Source organism: Erpetoichthys calabaricus, chromosome 4 (genome assembly GCF_900747795.2).
Source record: "Erpetoichthys calabaricus chromosome 4, fErpCal1.3, whole genome shotgun sequence".
Classification (NCBI taxonomy): domain Eukaryota; kingdom Metazoa; phylum Chordata; class Cladistia; order Polypteriformes; family Polypteridae; genus Erpetoichthys; species Erpetoichthys calabaricus.
This window is the reverse complement of record NC_041397.2, coordinates 134,152,287-134,172,716: the sequence shown is the minus strand read 5'-3', so window position 1 is coordinate 134,172,716 and position 20,430 is coordinate 134,152,287. Positions and strand designations below refer to the sequence as shown.

Sequence of the window (20,430 nt, the reverse complement as noted above, 5' to 3'; positions counted from 1 at the left end):
AAGCAGAGGAACTAATGTCCAGGTTTCAGCAACAGGAAACATTCCTGCTTCTTTCTTATACCAGTATGAGATTACTTTGCCATAGTTTATTCTGTGTTTGTCTCTCTCACACTCATATTATATATATATGTGTGTGTGTATATACTTTATATAATATATAAATATATATATATATATATATATACTGTATATATAGCTATAATTATAAACAATCACAGGATAATCAGTGTCAGTTTCTCTTCATAACACTTAATGTAGTCTCATCCAATAAAGCTTACAGTTTGTTCAATGCCTTCCATGACTTAGTTTCCTATTGCTTGCTGACTGCTGTGATCAGATGGATAATTGAAATGTTTCTGCAGCAGTATCCTCTTACTTTATTGAACATATACATAAAAGGACAACTGTAAATGTAGGGAACTGCAACAAAGGTGTATCGTGAAAGCAGTTTCCATGCCCATCCACTTCAGAAAGCTCATTTCACTGTCCCAATCCTGGGGTGAACAAAGCAGAAGGGCCTTCCTATGCCTGTGAGATTACGTTACATTTCCACATTGATGCCCCACAGTCAGCCTAAATTCTTTGTTTTGCTTATACAAGGAAACAGGAAAGTGAGAGTCACAGGAAAGAGAATGGCCGAAGTTGTTCAAGCTGGCTTTCCAAAGCAATCCGTTCTTGGTGAACTTCCTGAAAAAGAAAGAATAAAACTTTTATTTTATCTCAATTGTATATACAAAAAGAAACAATACAGGTCCATGGCTTCTAACATTTTGTAGAACAACTTTTCATAAATAAAAGTTATTTTCTGAGTTTTTCCCGGTAAGAAAGACAGACGTTTCAAGGTAACATAGTTATTTCACATAAGGAGGACAAAACTTTTGAAGTAATGTTGTTATACTTGTTATTATGCTGGAGAGTGGTGAAGTGTAGCATGTTGATTACACAAGTAAGTGTGAATCTCTTTATACTCTGAACATGTGATAATAATGGTCCTATATACCTAGAAAATCAAAGACCTAATTTTTTTCAAGAACTGTCTGAGAAATCTTGTGCATCTAAATCTATAAGACATTCATTTCTGTATTTTTCATATGATGAAACTGCAGTTTGCATATCAGGAGAAGGTGGGAGCGGAGGATGCCATCATCTATATGCTACATCGATCCCTCTCTCACTTGGACAGAGGCAGTGGTGCTGTAAGAATTATGTTTCTAGACTTCTCTAGCGCCTTCAACACAATCCAACCTCTGCTCCTTAGGGACAAGCTGACAGAGATGGGAGTAGATTCATACCTGGTGGCATGGATCGTGGACTATCTTAAAGACAGACCTCAGTATGTGCGTCTTGGGAACTGCACGTCTGACATTGTGGACAGCAACACAGGAGCGCTGCAGGGGACTGTACTTTGTCCGGTCCTGTTCAGCCTATATACATCGGACTTCCAATACAACTCGGAGTCCTGCCACATGCAAAGGTTCGCTGATGACACTGCTATCGTGGGCTGCATCAGGAGTGGGCAGGACTTTGTTAAATGGTGTGACTCAAACCACCTACACCTGAACACCAGCAAAACCAAGGAGCTGATGGTGGATTTTAGGAGGCCCAGACCCCTCATGGACCCCGTGATCATCAGAGGTGACTGTGTGTAGATGGTGCAGACCTATAAATACCTGGGAGTGCAGATGGATAATAAATTAGACTGGACTGCCAATACTGATGCTCTGTAAGAAAGGACAGAGCCGGTTATACTTCCTTAGAAGGCTGGCATCCTTCCACATCTGCAATAAGATGCTGCAGATGTTCTACCAGAGGGTTGTGGCGAGCGCCCTCTTCTACACGGTGGTGTGCTGGGGAGGCAGCATTAAGAAGAGGGATGCCTCACACCTGGACAAACTGGTGAGGAAGGCAGGCTCTATTGTTGGCATGGAGCTGGACAGTTTGACATCTGTGGCAGAGCGACGGGCGTTCAGCAGGCTCCTATCAATTATGGAGAATCCACTGCATCCACTAAACAGTGTCATCTCCAGCCAGAAGAGCAGCTTCAGCGACAGACTACTGTCACTGTCCTGCTCCACTGACAGACTGAGGAGATCGTTCCTCCCCCAAACTATGCGACTCTTCAATTCCACTTGGGGGGGGGGGCTGGGTAAACGTTAACATTATATAAAGTTATTGTCTGTTTTTACCTGCATTATTTTCAATCTTTAATTTAATATTGTTTTTTTGTATCAGTAAGGTGCTGCTGGAGTAATTGAATTTCCCCTTGGGATTAATAAAGTATCTATCTATCTATCTATCTATCTATCTATCTATCTATCTATCTATCTATCTATCTATCTATCTATCTATCTATCTATCTATCTATCTATCTAATACTGATGTAGTGTTTAATGGTGATCATCATAGATAGATAGATAGATAGATAGATAGATAGATAGATAGATAGATAGATAGATAGATAGATAGATAGATAGATAGATAGATAGATAGATACTTTATTAATCCCAATGTGAATTTCCCATTGGGATTAATAAAGTATCTATCTATCTATCTATCTATCTATCTATCTATCTATCTATCTATCTATCTATCTATCTATCTATCTATCTATCTATCTATCTATCTATCTATCTATCTATCTATCTATCTATGATGATCACCATTAAACACTACATCAGTATTTTTCTCTGAGAAAAGGCAAATTATGCCTCCCGTTTAAGGTCATGTAGGGAGGTCTGACTGAACTTTCAAAGCTTGCAGCGGCAAGTCTTTCTTCATCTTCACCTGTTTAATTACATTTACACGCATCATTTGCTATAAGACAGGAGAATCTAAACGTCTTTACGGAATTGCACTATTTTAAGTCAGCTTGTTTGAAAATATAAATTTAAGAATATTACTTATGAGCTTCAGAATTAGCCCACACTGTAATTCAAGACTGTAAAGGTTTAGGTATTTTCATTCTGTGAAACTGAAGTTGAAATGAAATTTTTTACAAGTTACCAGATTCTCAAATGAACTTTTTATATGTGTAATCTTTTCCATGAATGAGGTATGTGCAAACAAATTGTACGTTTTTGTATTATTGCTGTTGCTTGGGATTTGTTTGTAGTTGATACTGAACTAATGCATTGGGTGTGCCAGCTGTTTTAAATGCTTCTCTGAATGTAACTGTCTATGTGAGCATTACTATACAGATAAACATGCACATTATAAAAAATATCACACCTTCTCTTGTGCCAAGCTGAAAAAGAAAATGGTTTGAAAAAAACATGACTGGATGTGGAATGGACTAGTATTATTGTTCCATCCATCCATTTTCTTACCCACTTACCCATTTCAGCAATCTGGTACTTATTCTGCCAACTCTGGATGCTAGGTAGAACTAACTCTGAACAGGGATGATTAGCATCATTAGTAATCACTATTGCAATGTATAAGTCTATGTAGTAACATTTAATTCTCTGTGAAGAATTAGTCCTGTACTCAAGTATATAGTATTAAACATAATTAATAGATGAATACACCATCCATTTTAAGTAAAGCGTTAAGTGGTGCATTCAATAGTGAGAAAACAAAATCCTTGGAAATGACCAATACAGGATAAAAAAATATTACTTTTATAAAATTTAGACAGTGAGATATATTATTTTGTGGTTGTGTGTAGGGCATTTTGGTTTTGATTAGATAGATAGATAGATAGATAGATAGATAGATAGATAGATAGATAGATAGATAGATAGATAGATAGATAGATAGATAGATAGATAGATAGATAGATAGATAGATAGATAGATAGCTGGAGCTGGAGTGACTAATGTTTTGCTCTTTTTGAGCGACCCCGCATAAGGCCGGGAGAAAGGCAATGAGGGGTCTTTCAGGTGGTACCATGAACTGCAGGGATGCAAGCCTGGTAGCGGGAGTTGGAGGCTCGGGGTGTTGCCCTGCTGAGAGTCACAGACAGCTACAGGGTCCTGAGCCTAGGAGCAAAGGCACAAATGGTTGGCTGAACTGTCGAGCATCTCTTCAGCTGCAAGACCTCATCTGGGGGTATGCTGAGTAGACAGCCATTTTTAAGTGATGCACTGGGGACTGTATTTTTAAACGATGGATACCTGCCTGTATTGTAACCTCATTTTAATGGATTATTTATGGAACTGTTTTTAACTGCCACTATCACTATTTTTTTAAATTGGATTATTTATTGAACATTTTTGCACTGCACTTTTGGACACTGATTTGTTTTGGATTATTGTAATAAAAGCACTTTTGCACTTTTATGCAATGTATGTGTGTTTATCCTCATCCACTGGCTTATTCCTTGGGTATGTTATCGACTGCAGCAGGTTCAAGAGGCTCCCAGGCTGCAACCTGTAGCGTGGAGCTGACTCACACCATCACATTTGGTGGCAGGGGTTGAAAGAGCAAAGGCAGTGAGGACTGCAAGAAGAGACAGCAAGTGGGATAGGTGCCTGACTTCTTTAAAAAGAACCCACAAACTTAATCCTGAGGGGGACATTTTAAGGATTAATGGACTATTTTTTCCTGATTTTTATATTTATATAGGGTTGCCAGGCCCCGGTTGGTGGAATAAAGTGCAGGTGCATTCAATGAATAAATTTTCTGAAGAGAAAAATTTTGGCTTGAAACCAAAATTTCACTGACTTAATCCACCATGAGGAGCAATGTTGACTACCTGTGCCAAGTCTCTTTTAGGGGTACTTCCCTAATAAAGCACAGGTAAATTAAGTTCCCCAAAGGGAAAAATTTTGTTACAAAGCCCATGCCTTCCCATGTACAAATGGGGAGCCTCTTCAAAATGTATTTCAACAGTGTGGATTTGAATACCAAAATAACATGCAGACATGTAAACATTCAACTTTATATATTAGATATCATACAATTGATTGGCAATTTCTTATTTGCAAATGATGTAACAAAAATATTTTTTAACTACAGATCAAACTTGTGGCCGTGAGGCGCAGAAAAATCCAACTTCGCTGAAAAGTTAACTTGATCATAAATAAGTTGGAGAAAACTACAATGACATTTCTCATTTAATAAGTACAAAGGGCTAGTCTACACTGATTGTAGAATAACACAGTTAACAGCATGTCTGACTATAAATATATCTGCAGAAGAATCATTACCAATCATGTAAGTGATATCAAAATTCAAAAATGGTTTATTACTATAAAATGATGTCTTATCATAGAAAAAATGATAATTACAAAATATCTTTGTGAAAACATTTTGAATATTAACACTGTTCAGTCTTTACTTCCATCAGTTTATTATGTATTATGATTTAATTCTGTTGCCTGGAAGCATCATAACCTCTTTGGATTTCCTTTGAATTTTCCATTGCCATCTTCAATACTTTGTAATTTAAACTAATTACATTACTGATGTCCCTTAACAAATCAGAACCATTACAGTCTCTATCATTCATTGTTCTTCATTAGTTTATGTGCCTGACTTGCTCCTGCACAATTATTAAGCTGGAAGTTTAAATTATCATGCCTGTTCTTAAATAGTTTCTCTAAAGTTCTCTGTTCTTATATGCACCATCATGATAGATATGTTATTCATTCATACTATGGGTTTATGTCCAAATTCCTACTTTAGTAAGTGAAAAGCATTCGGAAAAGAATTGCTCTCTAAAATGCCATTACTGCTTATTGATTTTGAGATGAAAACCACAAAAAAAATAATTTGCATGCATTGCCGTTGATTTCATTTTACTCTGCCTGTCTGAAGAGTAAAGACTGGAGAGTACAGTGATCCCTCGCTATATCGCGCTTTGCCTTTTGCGGCTTCACTCTATCGCGGATTTTATATGTAAGCATATTTAAATATATATCGTGGATTTTTCGCTGCTTCGCGGGTTTCTGCGGACAATGGGTCTTTTAATTTCTGGTACATGCTTCCTTAGTTGGTTTGCCCAGTTGATTTCATACAAGGGACGCTATTGGCAGATGGCTGAGAAGCTACCCAACTTACTTTTGTTTGTTTCTCTCTCTCTCTCTCTCTTGCGCTGACTTTCTCTGATCCTGACGTAGGGGGTGTGAGCAGGGGGGCTGTTCGCACACCTAGACGCTACGGACGCTCGTCTAAAAATGCTGAAAGATTATCTTCACGTTGCTACCTTCTGTGTGCAGCTGCTTCCTGAAGCGACATGCTGCACAGTGCTTCGCATACTTAAAAGCTCAAAGGGCACGTATTGATTTTTCACTGTTTGTTTTCCTATGTCTCTCTCTCTCTATCTCTCTCTCCCTGCTCCTGACGGAGGGGGTGTGAGCTGCCGCCTTCAACAGCTTTGTACCGGCGGTGCTTCGCATACTTAATAGCCAAACAGCCCTATTGATTTGTTTGGTTTTCTCTCACTTTCTGACATTCAGTGCTCCTGACACGCACTCCTTTGAAGAGATATGTTTGCATTCTTTTAATTGTGAGACAGAACTGTCATCTCTGTCTTGTCATGGAGCAGTTTAAACTTTTGAAAAAGAGACAAATGTTTGTTTGCAGTGTTTGAATAACGTTCCTGTCTCTCTACAACCACCTGTGTTTCTGTGCAAATCTGTGACCCAAGCATGACAATATAAAAATAACCATATAAACATATGGTTTCTACTTCGCGGATTTTCTTATTTCGCGGGTGGCTCTGGAACGCAACCCCCGCGATGGAGGAGGGATTACTGTATATAATAAAAACTTTAAATCTATGATTCACAGCAGCACTGAAAACCTCAAACTCTCACACAGACACAGACATACACAGTTAGACTTTAATGTACATAACAGCTTGGATGTTTCATACTTGAGCAATCCACTGCAGACATAATTCATTTTGATCTAAGAATGATGGATTTAATCTGAATAATACAGAAACAGTAGCTGATATTTTCATGGCAACTTTATCTATCATCTCCACTCTTTCAATATCAGCAAAACCACTCTGTTATTTATAACCTAATATGTGCAAGCATGGTGACTTTCACTGTCATTGCAGATCAAGTAACACTCCCAACCCATAACAAATTTGCCAAGCATCAGAGAGACCATCATGAAGAAATGACTTTAATCTCCTGGGATTGACCCACATTTGGAAACAGTTATCCTAATATTCATTATGTGTATCCAAAGAAAAGAGCCCTGGTAAAAAAATATAAGACCCCTGCCAGCCCCAAGGATATCACTGACACTAAAAGATGAGCTTTGTTATGCTTAATTGTAACATCTATCCTCTACAGGTGTTCTTGAATCAAAGCGTCACAAACATTAAAAAAGAACTGTGACCTTTGAGCCCCATCACTCACAAAAGATGTGCCTACTTATATTTCTAGTCCCTATGATCCTTGATGTTCAAACAGAATTTGCAGACTCGAGCACAGCTGCTGCTCTGTTTAAATTCATAGCATTATTTTGTTTTAATGGTCTACCAAAAACATTTAAGATAACTACTGTTTATTATTCTGTAGAAAATCAATGCTAGTTTTCAGGACCTGACTGACCTGTTAGCTGTTTAGGTGCCGCAATATACAGGCAACGTCTTCAGCCAGCATACCTGTAATAAAATCACTCATGCATTAATTTTTGTATCTGCCCATTTGCAATGCTTTCTGGATTGTATACCATTGCCACTTTAATTCTCTAGTCAAATAAATTTTAGTTTGATACCCAAAATGCCATAGTTTGGAGGTGACTTTTAAAAATGAATCACTACTCACTTTTTTGTGGACTTGACAATAAAGATTTAGATTCTTTGGTGTTGAGCAATAAAATAATTAAAGTGGCATATTAAGCACTATGGATCTAATTCTTAGATACGTTAAAAGTGTCACAATGTGCTAGATAGCTCAATACTACAAGGCAGAAAAACACTTAAATTCAATGTACTGTCATTATATTTTATCATCCAGTTTGAAAAAGTATACGAGAGTGTCTATGTTATGTGACTAAAACTAATATAAGCAACAGTGATGTGTGCAGACCTTTTGGTGGGCAGTGGCTCAAAATGGGGAAAGGGGACAGGATTTAATTACAAATTAATGGTCACCTTTACTTCTGTTTTTAAATTTCACACACTTGATAAAAATGCATGTACATGATGGCTTATCAAGTTAGATTATCAGAAAAAGCACTACTCCCCTCTACTGTATACAGTATATATATTTTTATTTTCCTAATCCGACACATCTTAACAAAAGTAAAAAAAGAATGCCCATCCAGTTACGTGCAATGCCAAGAGCTCATGTAACAGTAGATAAAAAAAGACTATTTTTCCGCTCTTTAAAGTGTCTATTGTCGATTAGATACAGATCAAATCCTGTTATATTGAATACTGAAGTAACAAAATTTTCAGAATAAAGAATACTTTCTGTGGGCCCAGACAAACGTTCATATAACTTCAAGTTAAATGAATTTCATTTTAACGACATGTACATTTCAATATAATGAATGTTTTTTGGGCCAATAATAATATAATGGCCACAAAAGATAATAATGTGATGCAAAAAGTACTTAATTCAGTACCTACATTTTCTGAACTGAGTCTCAGGAACATTACAAGACCTTTGGTGTCTCAAAGAAACAGACTTAGGTAGTCTTGGCGTGAGGGTAGGCATGACATCATACACATAACCTAGCGTCCATGTGGGTAGCTGTGTTGTGTGGATACTGTATTTTTCAAGTTTCATAGCAGTTCTCAAAGTTTTCTTTGAGATGAACAAAAAAAGTGAGAAATGGCATCAGTTTATGTTTATAAAAAAAATTAAGAATCCTGGAAAAAAGTTGATTCTGGAATGAACAAAAATAATGTGGCGAAAGCTTTCAGAATCGCATCTTCAACGCTGTCAACAATTTTGAAGGATTGAAAAAAAACAGAAGACAAAGTTAAAGTTCAGGCGCTGGGACATGAATGAAAAAAAGAAAGCGTGTTTGTATTTCCATTAAAAAAAAAAAAAAAAAAAGTTACACCCGACGTCTTGTTTTCATTTGTATTTTCATACCTGTACTTAAAAAAAAAAAAAAAAGTTACATCTCATCTTCAAATAAAATATTCTTTTCCGTTTAAGAAGCACTTTTTATTTGTACAGGTATTGTCAAGCTTATGTCACAGAGTTGCATGAGAGACAGGAAGGCGAGTCCAGGTTTCCAAGGAAATTACAGGTACTTTATTACTCCATAGAGAAGGCAGGTAAAATCTCGAGACTTCATTCAAAATAGCAGCTGTAAGGAGCCATGGCACAGGCAATCATCTTGCTTTAGTTCCCATCTTCAGATTAGAACACCACTAGCGGCTCAGAATCACCGCTGTGGCAGACGTGGTCTGGAGAAGAGAGATCAGGAAAGTGCGAGGAAGAGCAGATCAAAGACCGGTGTTAAATGTTCTAAACATCATGCCTCAGCATGATCCTGCAAAGGACAACAAATTACTTTGCCTTTGGTTTTCTGTTTTCCAGCAGCATAGAACAGAGAGTCATTCTTATCCACATAGATTTCTGAGTTTGGACTTGAGCTTGGATGAACTTTGGTCAGCAGTTGCTGTGGATGCAAGCAATGTGACCTACAATTGACAACCATTGAAACAGTAATGGAAGCACCAAATTAGCATCACACTCTTTGAATATAAATGGCAGTGCTTGGACACTATTCTTGGGGCAGGTGAATGCAGCATGAAACACTCTCAGCTCTGCTAGTAGACCCGACTTAACTGAGCTCAAATGGTACTACTATGATTGGACCCTCTCTTTTCCTCTCCTAGCAAGCAGATGCATATATAGACACAGTAACACATTCTCACAGTTGCTTGCAGTTTTAAGACACTTTGCTTGGTTTCAATGCACTAAAGTTGATAGACAGAAAATGCAGTGTGTTGTAAAAAAATATTTTATAAATCTCTAATCCTTTTTAAAATTGGTAGTGGCCTATAACTGTAACAATCCAACTAGAAAAGCTGATATTATAGGCAAAGTGAATTACAACTTTACACATTACAACTATTTTCCATGCCAAACCAACATGAACAGCACACAAATATTTATTACACATTTTTTGATGGAATTAATAGATATAATAATTATAGCCTATTCTTTTTTCCATATGGGACAACAGCCATTATGGGTTTAACACGACATGTTGCTTATTGCTGCTTTATACCTGTTTCTTACAAAAAACGAGGAGCACATTTATGTTTGGAAGCAATCAATTTAGTCCTAACAGGAAAAAAAGAGCAATTGATCCAGTGAGGACAAGGATGAGTGTCAGGGCTTGAGACACTGTAGTCAATGCAGATTTCTAGCGCACACAGTGATAAACTGGCATTTAGTCCAGGGTTTTTTTCTGATCTTTTGACCAATTCTGCTGAAATCATAGCTGCACCTCCTTTGCTTTTGTGTACTTAATTGATGTTGTTTCAACAATATTTTATCAACAGTTTTTTTTTTAATTCATCCACCCATCTGTTTTCTGGACCCACTTAAATCTGGTATTATCTTTCAAGGAACAAAAGCCTAGCCCAGCAGCATCAAGTGGAAAGCTGGACTCTATTCCATTGCAGGGCACACTTACTACCCATGCCAACACCAATTGTCACTCACATATCATTACTTTGGTTGAACATTTACAATTCTACATCAACCTCTTCTTTTTAAAACAGTCTTTCATAATAGTACAGTGTGAAAAGTTGGAGTAAATTACCTTTAATTTAGTACATACATGAATGTACAGTACTCTTACTTCTTCTTAAATTGACTCAGGATCAAATTGGGTGCAAACCAGAAAAGAACCTTGAAAAGGGTGTCAGTGTTCACATACACTGGCACAATTTGGAACTGCTAAATAACCTCATGTGCACATGTTTGGAAATGTACAGTAGACAGAAAAAGCATTTAGACCCAGGGACATCATGCAGTTTCACATGGACACAGGCCAGAAGTGGCATGCAACCCTAGGATACTGGATCCATGAGGTAGCAGTGAATGATAATTTAAATTTCCTTAATGTCACAAGGCAATTTTCATTAAGCTTTTGTTGTGATGTGAGATTTTACATATAATTTGATGAATATTTTTGTATGTCTTTATTTGATTTTTAGGCAAAGCAATGTCATTTAGTGTTACTTTGGTGAGAGGCATTCGTGTTTGCCCCCCTTTTTACGGCTGAGCCTCTTTGAATTTTATGACAGGATTTGGGGGATGTGTGTTTTAAACCAGTTTGGCAAGTGTTTCTTTGCTAAAGTCATTTCTACCCCCGCAAATGGGCTAAGGTGTACTTTAACATATGGTTTGGGGGTGGCAGGTGTTAAGATGTTCTATTTCCCCCATTGGTCTGAAGTATGGCTGTTTGGAATTGGCTTGGTTCAGAAGCCTTTAAATACCATGATGTCCTATTGGCTCTCGGGATTGGACAGAACATCTATAAATGTATGTGTTTAACCTCAGTATCTCTCTCTTACCAACCAACATATGATGAAGAAGCATCTCTCTTGCTAACCTGATGATGAAGACCACACAATGAAGAGAACAGCTCAGCAGCCATTTTGAACAGACATGTGGCTGAAAGCTGAGCACCAATGATGCCTTAACTAGAGACATTTAAGTAACTACAAGTCTGTGCCACCTGAACTACATATCATCATTTAATCAGGTTGTATGGTTGCCAATATTCAAATGTACTTTGCATTTTGTTATTATTTATGAATATTATCAATAATACTAATACATTGTTTAAACTGTAACTTAACTTCTGCTTGTCTTTTACTATTTCTAATTGCCTAAGGTTATAGATATAGAAGGGAAGGTGGGGATAAGTTATATACAATAATACCTTATAAACAGTGGTAAGTCTGTGAGATTAGGCATTCTAAGGCTACATATTAATAATACAATAGGGGAAAGTGGAGCAATATATATATTACTCTACCAAGACAAAACAGCTTTTTAGTCATCAACTTCAAACAGATTAAAGGAAAAGAAACGAAAAAAAAAAAATCAAAAAATATCCACCATCACTCATTTGGAGCTACTTTTGTAACAGGAGTAAAGTAACATGGCATAGACACTTAAGAGCAACAGCACACATCTGCATTGAGTGTATTTCTAAACATGCACAGTTGTTTGTGTGAACTCTAAGCCTAACCCTATATAACATTTCTTAGACATAAAAAAATTTAATTAAAACAAGATTGCCTTCTAAAAGTAACAGAACATTACCCTTTTGTTTGATTTGCATAACGAGAACATTTCTTTCTGAAAATTATGGAAGATTCTCTTTGAGAGTGCACCCCAAAACAGTATTACCCATACTTTAACAGCTTGTATGAAGATGATGCATCAAACAATCACTAGTGGGTGTGAGAAACTGTAGCCTTAGCACATCTGAAGCAAGTACTAAGTAGATGAAGAATTGTAGAAAATCCACTGCAGCCCGTTTCTCTTTTAAAATTGTCCAGTACAGAAATCATGAACCAGTTAAAATCAGAATTTGTTTTCATTATTTGGCTGACACCTTTATGCAAGGTGATTTAAAACATCTGAGAGATACAACTAGTTAGATTTTGTTTGTTTTTCCAATTGGAGCATAGGCAAGTGAATTGACTTGCTCATGGTCACACAGTTTCAGTAGCAGGATATGAACCCACAGCCTCAGGGTTAAAATTCAACACCTTCACTAAGCCACACTGCCTGCCTAAATAAAAATGATTTTGAAACAGCAAAGTAACATAGTACTATATTCAAGCAGCAACAACTATAAGGTCGGAATCAGCCCTGGAAAGGGTGTGCGTCCATTGCTGGGAAACTGCAGAACGTCAACTTCAAGACCTTGAACTTCACATACAGCTGCAATATTGTCATCAATGTGTCTGAAAGTGCAGTATCTTCCAGCACACAAAAACAAAGTCGGCATGGCTGTAGATACCCTGGAAATTTCTAAGGTGTACATGCTGTGATTTTTTTTTCACAATTACTTTAGCTGCTTGGGCGAAGTAAAAAAGTAACAGATTGGTTGGTAAAATCCATGAATCCCCCACTGACTTCATTTGAAGAATGGTGTAGCCTTACACAAAGGCACAGTTGATTTAACTCAACAAGACACACTGCTTACTGCACCTGCACATAATAAGCAGCACTTTATTCAGCTTTCACATGCCCAGGTAAAAAAGGCAAAATCATGAGTACTATACATGTTTTATATCCACATTATGCTTCCAAAATACTATTGTTATAAAACTGTAATGGACACTCCTCTCTCTCTCATGTACAGTTAATTTAAATGCTGGCCTCAAAATATCTATATTCATACACCCTGTGATGGACTATTTTTACTTCCTGATTTAAATTCTAAATGATAGCAAATGCTTCCAAGATCTCCAAAATGGATAAAAGTCTGCTCAGACATATAAGCTACATTATAGAATATATAGTACATTACAGAAGAGGCAACAGGCATCTCTGGATTACTTATGTCACACATTTGCATGTTAAAGGCTGTGCTCTTTTTTCTACACAAAATTGTATTTGAAGCATTAGTACAAGATTAATGCATTTGGTTGCCTTTTCTTTTCTTTTCACAATAAAAGAGCTAAACCTTATTTTGCTTTTTGTGCAGACTGAGCAGCAGGTCAACAGCAACCTTGCTTTTTTCCTGAAATGCAATCTAGAAATTCACATGTTTAGAACAATGACGCAAGGTGAGATGTCACAAGTAGTAAATCTGAAGATTCCCAGGGCACAAGAGCACAATTTATCAAAAAATGACTTTTTAAGCAAAACTCTGATGGCACCATGCACCTGAGTCACTGCTGGCTTGCTGCCACCATCTATTAGCAGAAACATGTTTTGGAATTAGTATGCCAAAGCAGGGGCATGCATGTTGCAGGCTAGCTGCAAGAATGGCTATGGGTGCTGTGTAACATTTATATGGGTTCAAATGTATGGAGAGATGAAGTACTAGTTGAATATACAACAAACCCATAATTTCATAGTTCACTCATCCATCTATTTATTTGTATTCTAATCTATTTTATCCCTTTAAGAGTCAGAAACACGCAGTGCCTTTACTGTTAGTATTGAGGTGATCAGTACTGTTGATAAGCGAATATGTCATGTTTACTGAATATTTACCTGGAAATTCATGGTGTGCCCAGCTTTGGCAAACATTTTTTCCCAAGAGCCCCATGATGCTTTGCAAGGAATACGAGACTTCACAGAGCTGCTGCAGTCATGCACGGAATTTTCACACACGCCTGTAAGATCATTGCTGATTTGTACATCACTGGGTTGCAAGCACACAAGAAAAAAAAATGTAGTTTCAGCTACTGAGATATGCTGAAACCATAGCTTCCCTCAACCCCATCCACCAAAACGCTTGACAGTGCTATGTGACATTTTTTCCTCTTCTCTAACAGCACACATTTCTTCCACTCACCAGTCGTTTCAACTACTGGGCCTTTTCGATTTCTGTATGTGGGTCGTCAGTGAACTTAAACAGGTAAACATGTCAGATTTTCATCTGCATGCTTTACAGAAAACAAACAACAACAAAAAAAACAAAACTTGCAGTATTACAAGTACTGCTATCAGATATATAGCACTGATCACTGTGAAATGGCAGCTTAGCTCCACATGGCTAATTATGCATGGAAATTAGCCATGTGTCCAGCAATGATTTCAAAACAAGCCTTAAAGGAGCCATTGATTACAATGCTGCCTCACAGCTTAGATCACATATTTGGGAACAACAATTGGTTCAGAATAGTTGGCAGACTTTTCCCTAGCATACAGGGACAATTAATAGACCACTGCACCATTATAATTCAATCAAAACTAGATCAGTTCCTCCTTCTGCATTGACTCCAATGCATTTTGCAGAGTTTGGCGAAGTTCATAAACATTTGCATGATTTCGCTGAACTTGAGGTCACTAGTGGTTAGCAACCCAATATATGATGCCAGTCTATTGTGGAAGCACAATTATACATCCACTGACATTTGGGTTACACATACAGGTAAAGTTTAGATCTGTCAGTTACTTTATTTTTTAGCTTGCTGTGCTTTATGTTTTGTGTTTCTGCTGGAGCAGATGAATTTCACTGAATGTGATCAGTAAAGTTTATCAGTCTATCCTATAACTATCTCTAACTAACACATTTTGATATATGAGAGGAAAAAACACAATAAATGGGGAGAATGTGCAGACTCCACACAGACACTGACTAGGATAAACACTAGAGCATTAACCACAGTGCCACCATGCAGCACTAATAACACAACTTTGTACTTCATTTACAAATACTAAACACTCTAGCTTCTTTAGGGTCATCAAAGATGTTAATCTAAGGTTGGCTGGTGACTTTGAATGGCCCAATATGAGTGTGTGTGTCTAGGCTAGGCTTGGTTTGTGCTCTGCAGCTAATGCTTATGGGATAACTATTGGATTGCCAAGACACCACTATGGAAAAATGATGAAGTTTTAAAACTGATGTGATGAGTGCTCTTAAACTATCCATCCATCCATTTTCTAAACTTGCTTATCCAGAGTATGGTAACGACATTTTGAAAAATGTTTTAATGAAAACATAAAATGTTTAGCACTTTACTAAATTAAGAAAAATCAGACCTAGGCAAAATGAAAGAAGATTGCTGCCATGAGCACCACTACAGCAATATAATTTATTACAGTGTAAAGAGGAAATCCTACCAGTCAACCAATACTTGTATTTTATAGCACCTTAATGGGGAACACATCAAAAAGCACTTTACAAAGCAATTAAAAAATGCATCAAACAATCCAAGGACAGATCAAGTCTGGGTTATACAGACATTTTTGAGTGGAATGCATTCATAAGTATATTGTAAGCAGAAAATGAAGAAGAGCTCTCCAAGTGCTAAATGATGCACACCATTAGTGGATCAGGGTCATGACTGAATAATTATCTCCAGTACATTTTCAAGTGCCACTATGTTTGTCATTTAGAAAAGAATGGCATTCACCATGAAAATACAAATTTGATATGCTTGTTCTATCAGTACTTCAATATAAAATTCCCATTAAAAACAAGAGGGCAGTAAATATGTCACAATCATTTGCAATGCACCACAGTCATAATGGTGTACTCACTTTGAGCTGCTGTTGTAGCTCACTGTTGAGTCTAGCCAGGACTGCATTAGTCTCTTTATTCTTGCGGATAGCAGTCTGGGTAGCCTTTTTCACCTTGGAGGACTGTCTAGTAAAAGAAAAACACGAAAACAGATACAATATTTTAAATATTTTAAATTTGTGTTAGTTTCTCAACACAGAGTAATGAAAAATCTAGAAACCAATGAGAGATTAACTGCACTTAGCTGAGCCATTATACAATTGTTTTGTTTGTAACTGAACATCTCTTGGCGGTTCTTATTACCAAACATGTAGAGTAAGAGCCACTTTCTAGTTATTTAAGTTATATAAATTTTTGCTTAATTATTAGTGCATAGTCTATGGGAGGTTCCTACAACCCCCATAAGTTGAACTGAATTGGTATATCCTAACTATTTCTAGCCTCTCTGACTATACATTATACTCAGTTAGTGACCTGACTTGCCTTGTGCAAGGCATTGATTGCACATGGTTTTAAACCATGCCTTATATGCCAAGTAACATGAAAGACAACATGCTCTATTGAATGTGCAGCGCCGTGTGTTTAAAGCGTACAGAAGAAGAAGTATACATTTTTTCAAATTTTTTGCCTTTTATTCTATGTGTGTAATAACCTTTTTCTTTATTCTTATGTGGATTATTTGCTTTGAATTTTCACTAAATATTTTAAAACAAACTTTTGGACTTGATCCTGACTTACTCACTCGTAGCTACATGTAGTAAGGTCAAACAGTGTCAATACTTACAAATCTTTTTTAAACACTTTTAATAGCATTCTTGAAATCACAAGTACCTATTCCTTCACTGAATTGCAGACTATCAGCATTGCCATTTATTGTCTACCTATTTGTTTTCATTACATTTGTTTTTCCTTTTCAAATCTGAGTTCAACCTAAACCAACTGCATTAGATGCCAGCCAGGACACAGTTCTTGAAAGGATGGTATGTTTAGATATAATCACACCAAGTCAATTTAGAGTCTCCCATTAAACTAATATGTACAGCAAGTCTTTGAGATGTGGGAGTAAGTCGAGAAACTAGACAAAACTGACACGGTCAAAAATGTGTATACTCCACACAGACAGCAGTCAAGCCAGGAATTTATTCAGGTCACTGATAACTATTGTGCCATCATGCCTCACATTATTTCCAACTGGAAAGAAATATCTATAGTTTTTAAAATTTTTTTTAAAATGCATTTGTATTTACAGATTGCCTGGACTCTGGTTCAATTCCTGGCACATACTCTTCACATTAGTATGGTCTTCTTCTAATGGTCCTTTCTTTCTGCTATGTTTTCAAATATGCGTTTGTGCCAGCTGGTAACTATAAACGAATGTGACCGTGTGTATTTCTTGAGATGAGAAAAAAACTAATTTACACCCTGTGCTGTTGGAACAGATTGGACTTACTGCAACCCTGACAAGCAAAAAACTGGAGATATTAAATATATGAATAGATGTATTTTTAGAACAATCTTGATGAAAACATGCCATTCAGCCTAACAAGCTCACCAATCCTATTTTACTAATTTCTCCCAAATATGGACAGTTGAGACTAAGTTGAGATTGGAAGGCCCCTAAAGCCCTACTCTCTATCGTATTATTTGGTAATTTATTCCTAGTGTATGTGGTTCTCTTTGCAAAGAATATCTTTGTTGATCTTTGTGTGAAATCTGCCCTTGATCAGTTTCTATCTGTGTCTCTCTATTATTTATTATGAATTAACCTTTAAGTCCTGATTAGCATCTTCTTGTAAACTGAAATCAATGTGTGGAAAGCTCTTTGCAAGAGACAATTAAGTAGTGCATGTGGTCAATTTAAATAAAATTAAAGGTAAAATATTTCATCTACTGTAAATTCTAAAAGCCAGGTTGAGGTCTTGAAAAAGTTTTTTCTGTGTCAATGGTCCCACATCATAAATCAATTCTAAAACTAGAAGCTGTAAACATCTGAGATACCCTACACAAATGGATCTCAAGTTGGTTAACTTGCAGGAGGCAAAGAGTACAAATAAGAGAAGAATGCTCCACATGGAATGAGGTCATCAGTGGAGTCCATCAAGGGTCCATCCTGGGACCATTACTTTTTACACTGAGGAGGCAGCAAAAACAATTCAGAAAGACCCGGACGTACTGGGTGAACATATGAAAATTGCAAGGTGTTACACATAGGCAAAAATAGGAAGTAATTTCTGAGGAGGATTTAGAGGTTTAAGTTGAAACAAAGTTTTCATAATCTACACAGTTTGCAAAAGTAAATAAAAAGGCAAACAAAATGTTAGGTTATACTGTATCATAAATATGGCTGAATATAAATCAAGGGACTATATGATCAGATTATATAATGCACTATTGAGACGACAACTACAATAATAAGAAAGACCATAGCAGTACTTAAAGCTGTGCAGCGGAGAATAACCAAGTACATCCCAAGACTTAAGGACATGTCATACTCTGACAGACTCAGAGAATTAAATCTGTTTAGTCTCGAGCAGGAGAGACTGCATGGGGACCTAATCCAAGATTTTAAAATTATCATGGACACTGTAAGAGCCAATCTTAGAAAGTTAAAGTTTTGAGTTAAACTCATATTAATGTTTGCTTTATTTGAATAGAATATAATATCTTCTATAGTCATAGACTATGGTTTAGTCTTTTCCCCCTATAAGTTAGCAAGATATAGAATCTTCTTACTATAACTGAGAAACTGTGAGTTAATAAGCTCAGTTGTGTTTAGAACAGGTCCCAGTAAACAGGGACTTGAAAGACCCATTTTCTACTCAGAGATGGGATAAGCATACAGTTTTCTGACCGCTTTGAAATGGTTCAGAAACGCTTTGAAATGGTTCAGAAACGCTTTGAAATGGTTCAGAAACATTTTGAAATGGTTCAGAAATTATAAGTGACTAGTAACGATTTAAGATGTAACAAGATTAAGCTTAGAACTAAATTTTTTCTTATTATAATTTTTCCTATTTTAATTTTCTTTTTTGTGTGAACTGTTTTACTTTGAAACTTAACTAAACTTTTAAAAACGAAGATATTTTGTCTGTGGAGTCATTTCTGCGCGTCAGGCTTTTGTTGAATCCCATTTTTTGAGTTGGAGCTGCTGAATTTTGGAAACTTTGGGAAAACGCAGCTACAGACACTGATAAAGTACAAAATGACAGAATTCCTTCAGCTTAATCACGAATCATTGAATCGAGGACACTAGTGGAGAGTAAGTGGAAATACATATAGGACTAAACCCAGAAAGCACTTTTTTATGCAAAGAGTTGTGCAAATCTAGAACAAACCACCCATACACATAGTTCAATCAGAAACCTTGACAACCTTTAAGAAGTATCTGGATAAGATATTGGGGTCAGCTTTGCTATTACAGTAGTTAAACAAACCAGCTTAATGGACCGCATGGTCTCCGCTGTTTTGTCAAGTTTCTTATGTTGTATGTTATGACATTTATAGACAAATATTTCAGATCTCTATGAATACATTTTTAAATTTTTGTTTTGCTTGAGAGATGTACAGGGTTTGAATGGAAAGCTGCAGTAATATTTGTAGTGAAAAGTTGTGATTCTATTTCATTGGAATTCTATTTGAAATTAAAATTGAGCGGCAGTGTCAATGTAGCCTTAATTTATTTAAAAAAAATCAAACTCAAGGGAGTACCAACACCGACATTCAGTCGGGCATCAACCCAGCCGAGGAGTTGCTCCCAGACAAAGATACAATAATAGCACAAAGTAAATCTACTTTTAAGCTTTCAGTAACTGTGGCTGACATGGTCCATATTCAGAAAGATGACAAATATTTCTGTGTTTCTCCAAACATATCTGCATAACTTCAATTGTCTCTTGGCATCTTTGTAAAAATTATGTATCACTATGCAAATCTCAGATTTCAACCTGACTTAATACGTCTTTCCTAATCACAGATTGCTGTTTTTCTTTGCTGTTAATTTTAACTTACAATTGAATAATTAACATTGTGGATACTATAATGGTGGGACTGCCATCCCAACAGAGACAAAAGGTGATTCTTTGCCTAGACAGCAGGCCATAATGGAAGGACAGAGGGAAACTGCCTCCCCAATCCATATATTCCCCTTATACACAGAGTGGCAACATCCCTCTGGTGAAACTCCATTTTGTACACCCACAGGGCATATTAGGAGCTATAGTCCGGATGGGCAGCCCTAGTACTAGGGTGCTGCCTAGGGGGGAGCTGCAGAGAAAAGAGAAAAGCTAGCGGCCTTTTGGGTGGCTTCCGCCTGGCCCAGAAGTGTTTCAG

The 20,430-nt window shown here is 36.8% G+C and overlaps 1 protein-coding gene across 1 annotated transcript in view; it reads right to left on the bottom strand.

The window, feature by feature from the left end:
* Positions 1–359: 359 nt before the first annotated feature.
* The window catches only part of reps2 (RALBP1 associated Eps domain containing 2), a 241,800-nt gene continuing 221,729 nt past the window's right edge, over positions 360–20,430 (bottom strand). The window contains 2 exon segments of the mRNA XM_028799808.2: positions 360–687; positions 16,122–16,227. Of these exon segments, the coding sequence (XP_028655641.1) occupies positions 619–687; positions 16,122–16,227 (175 nt within the window). The 3' untranslated portion in view covers positions 360–618.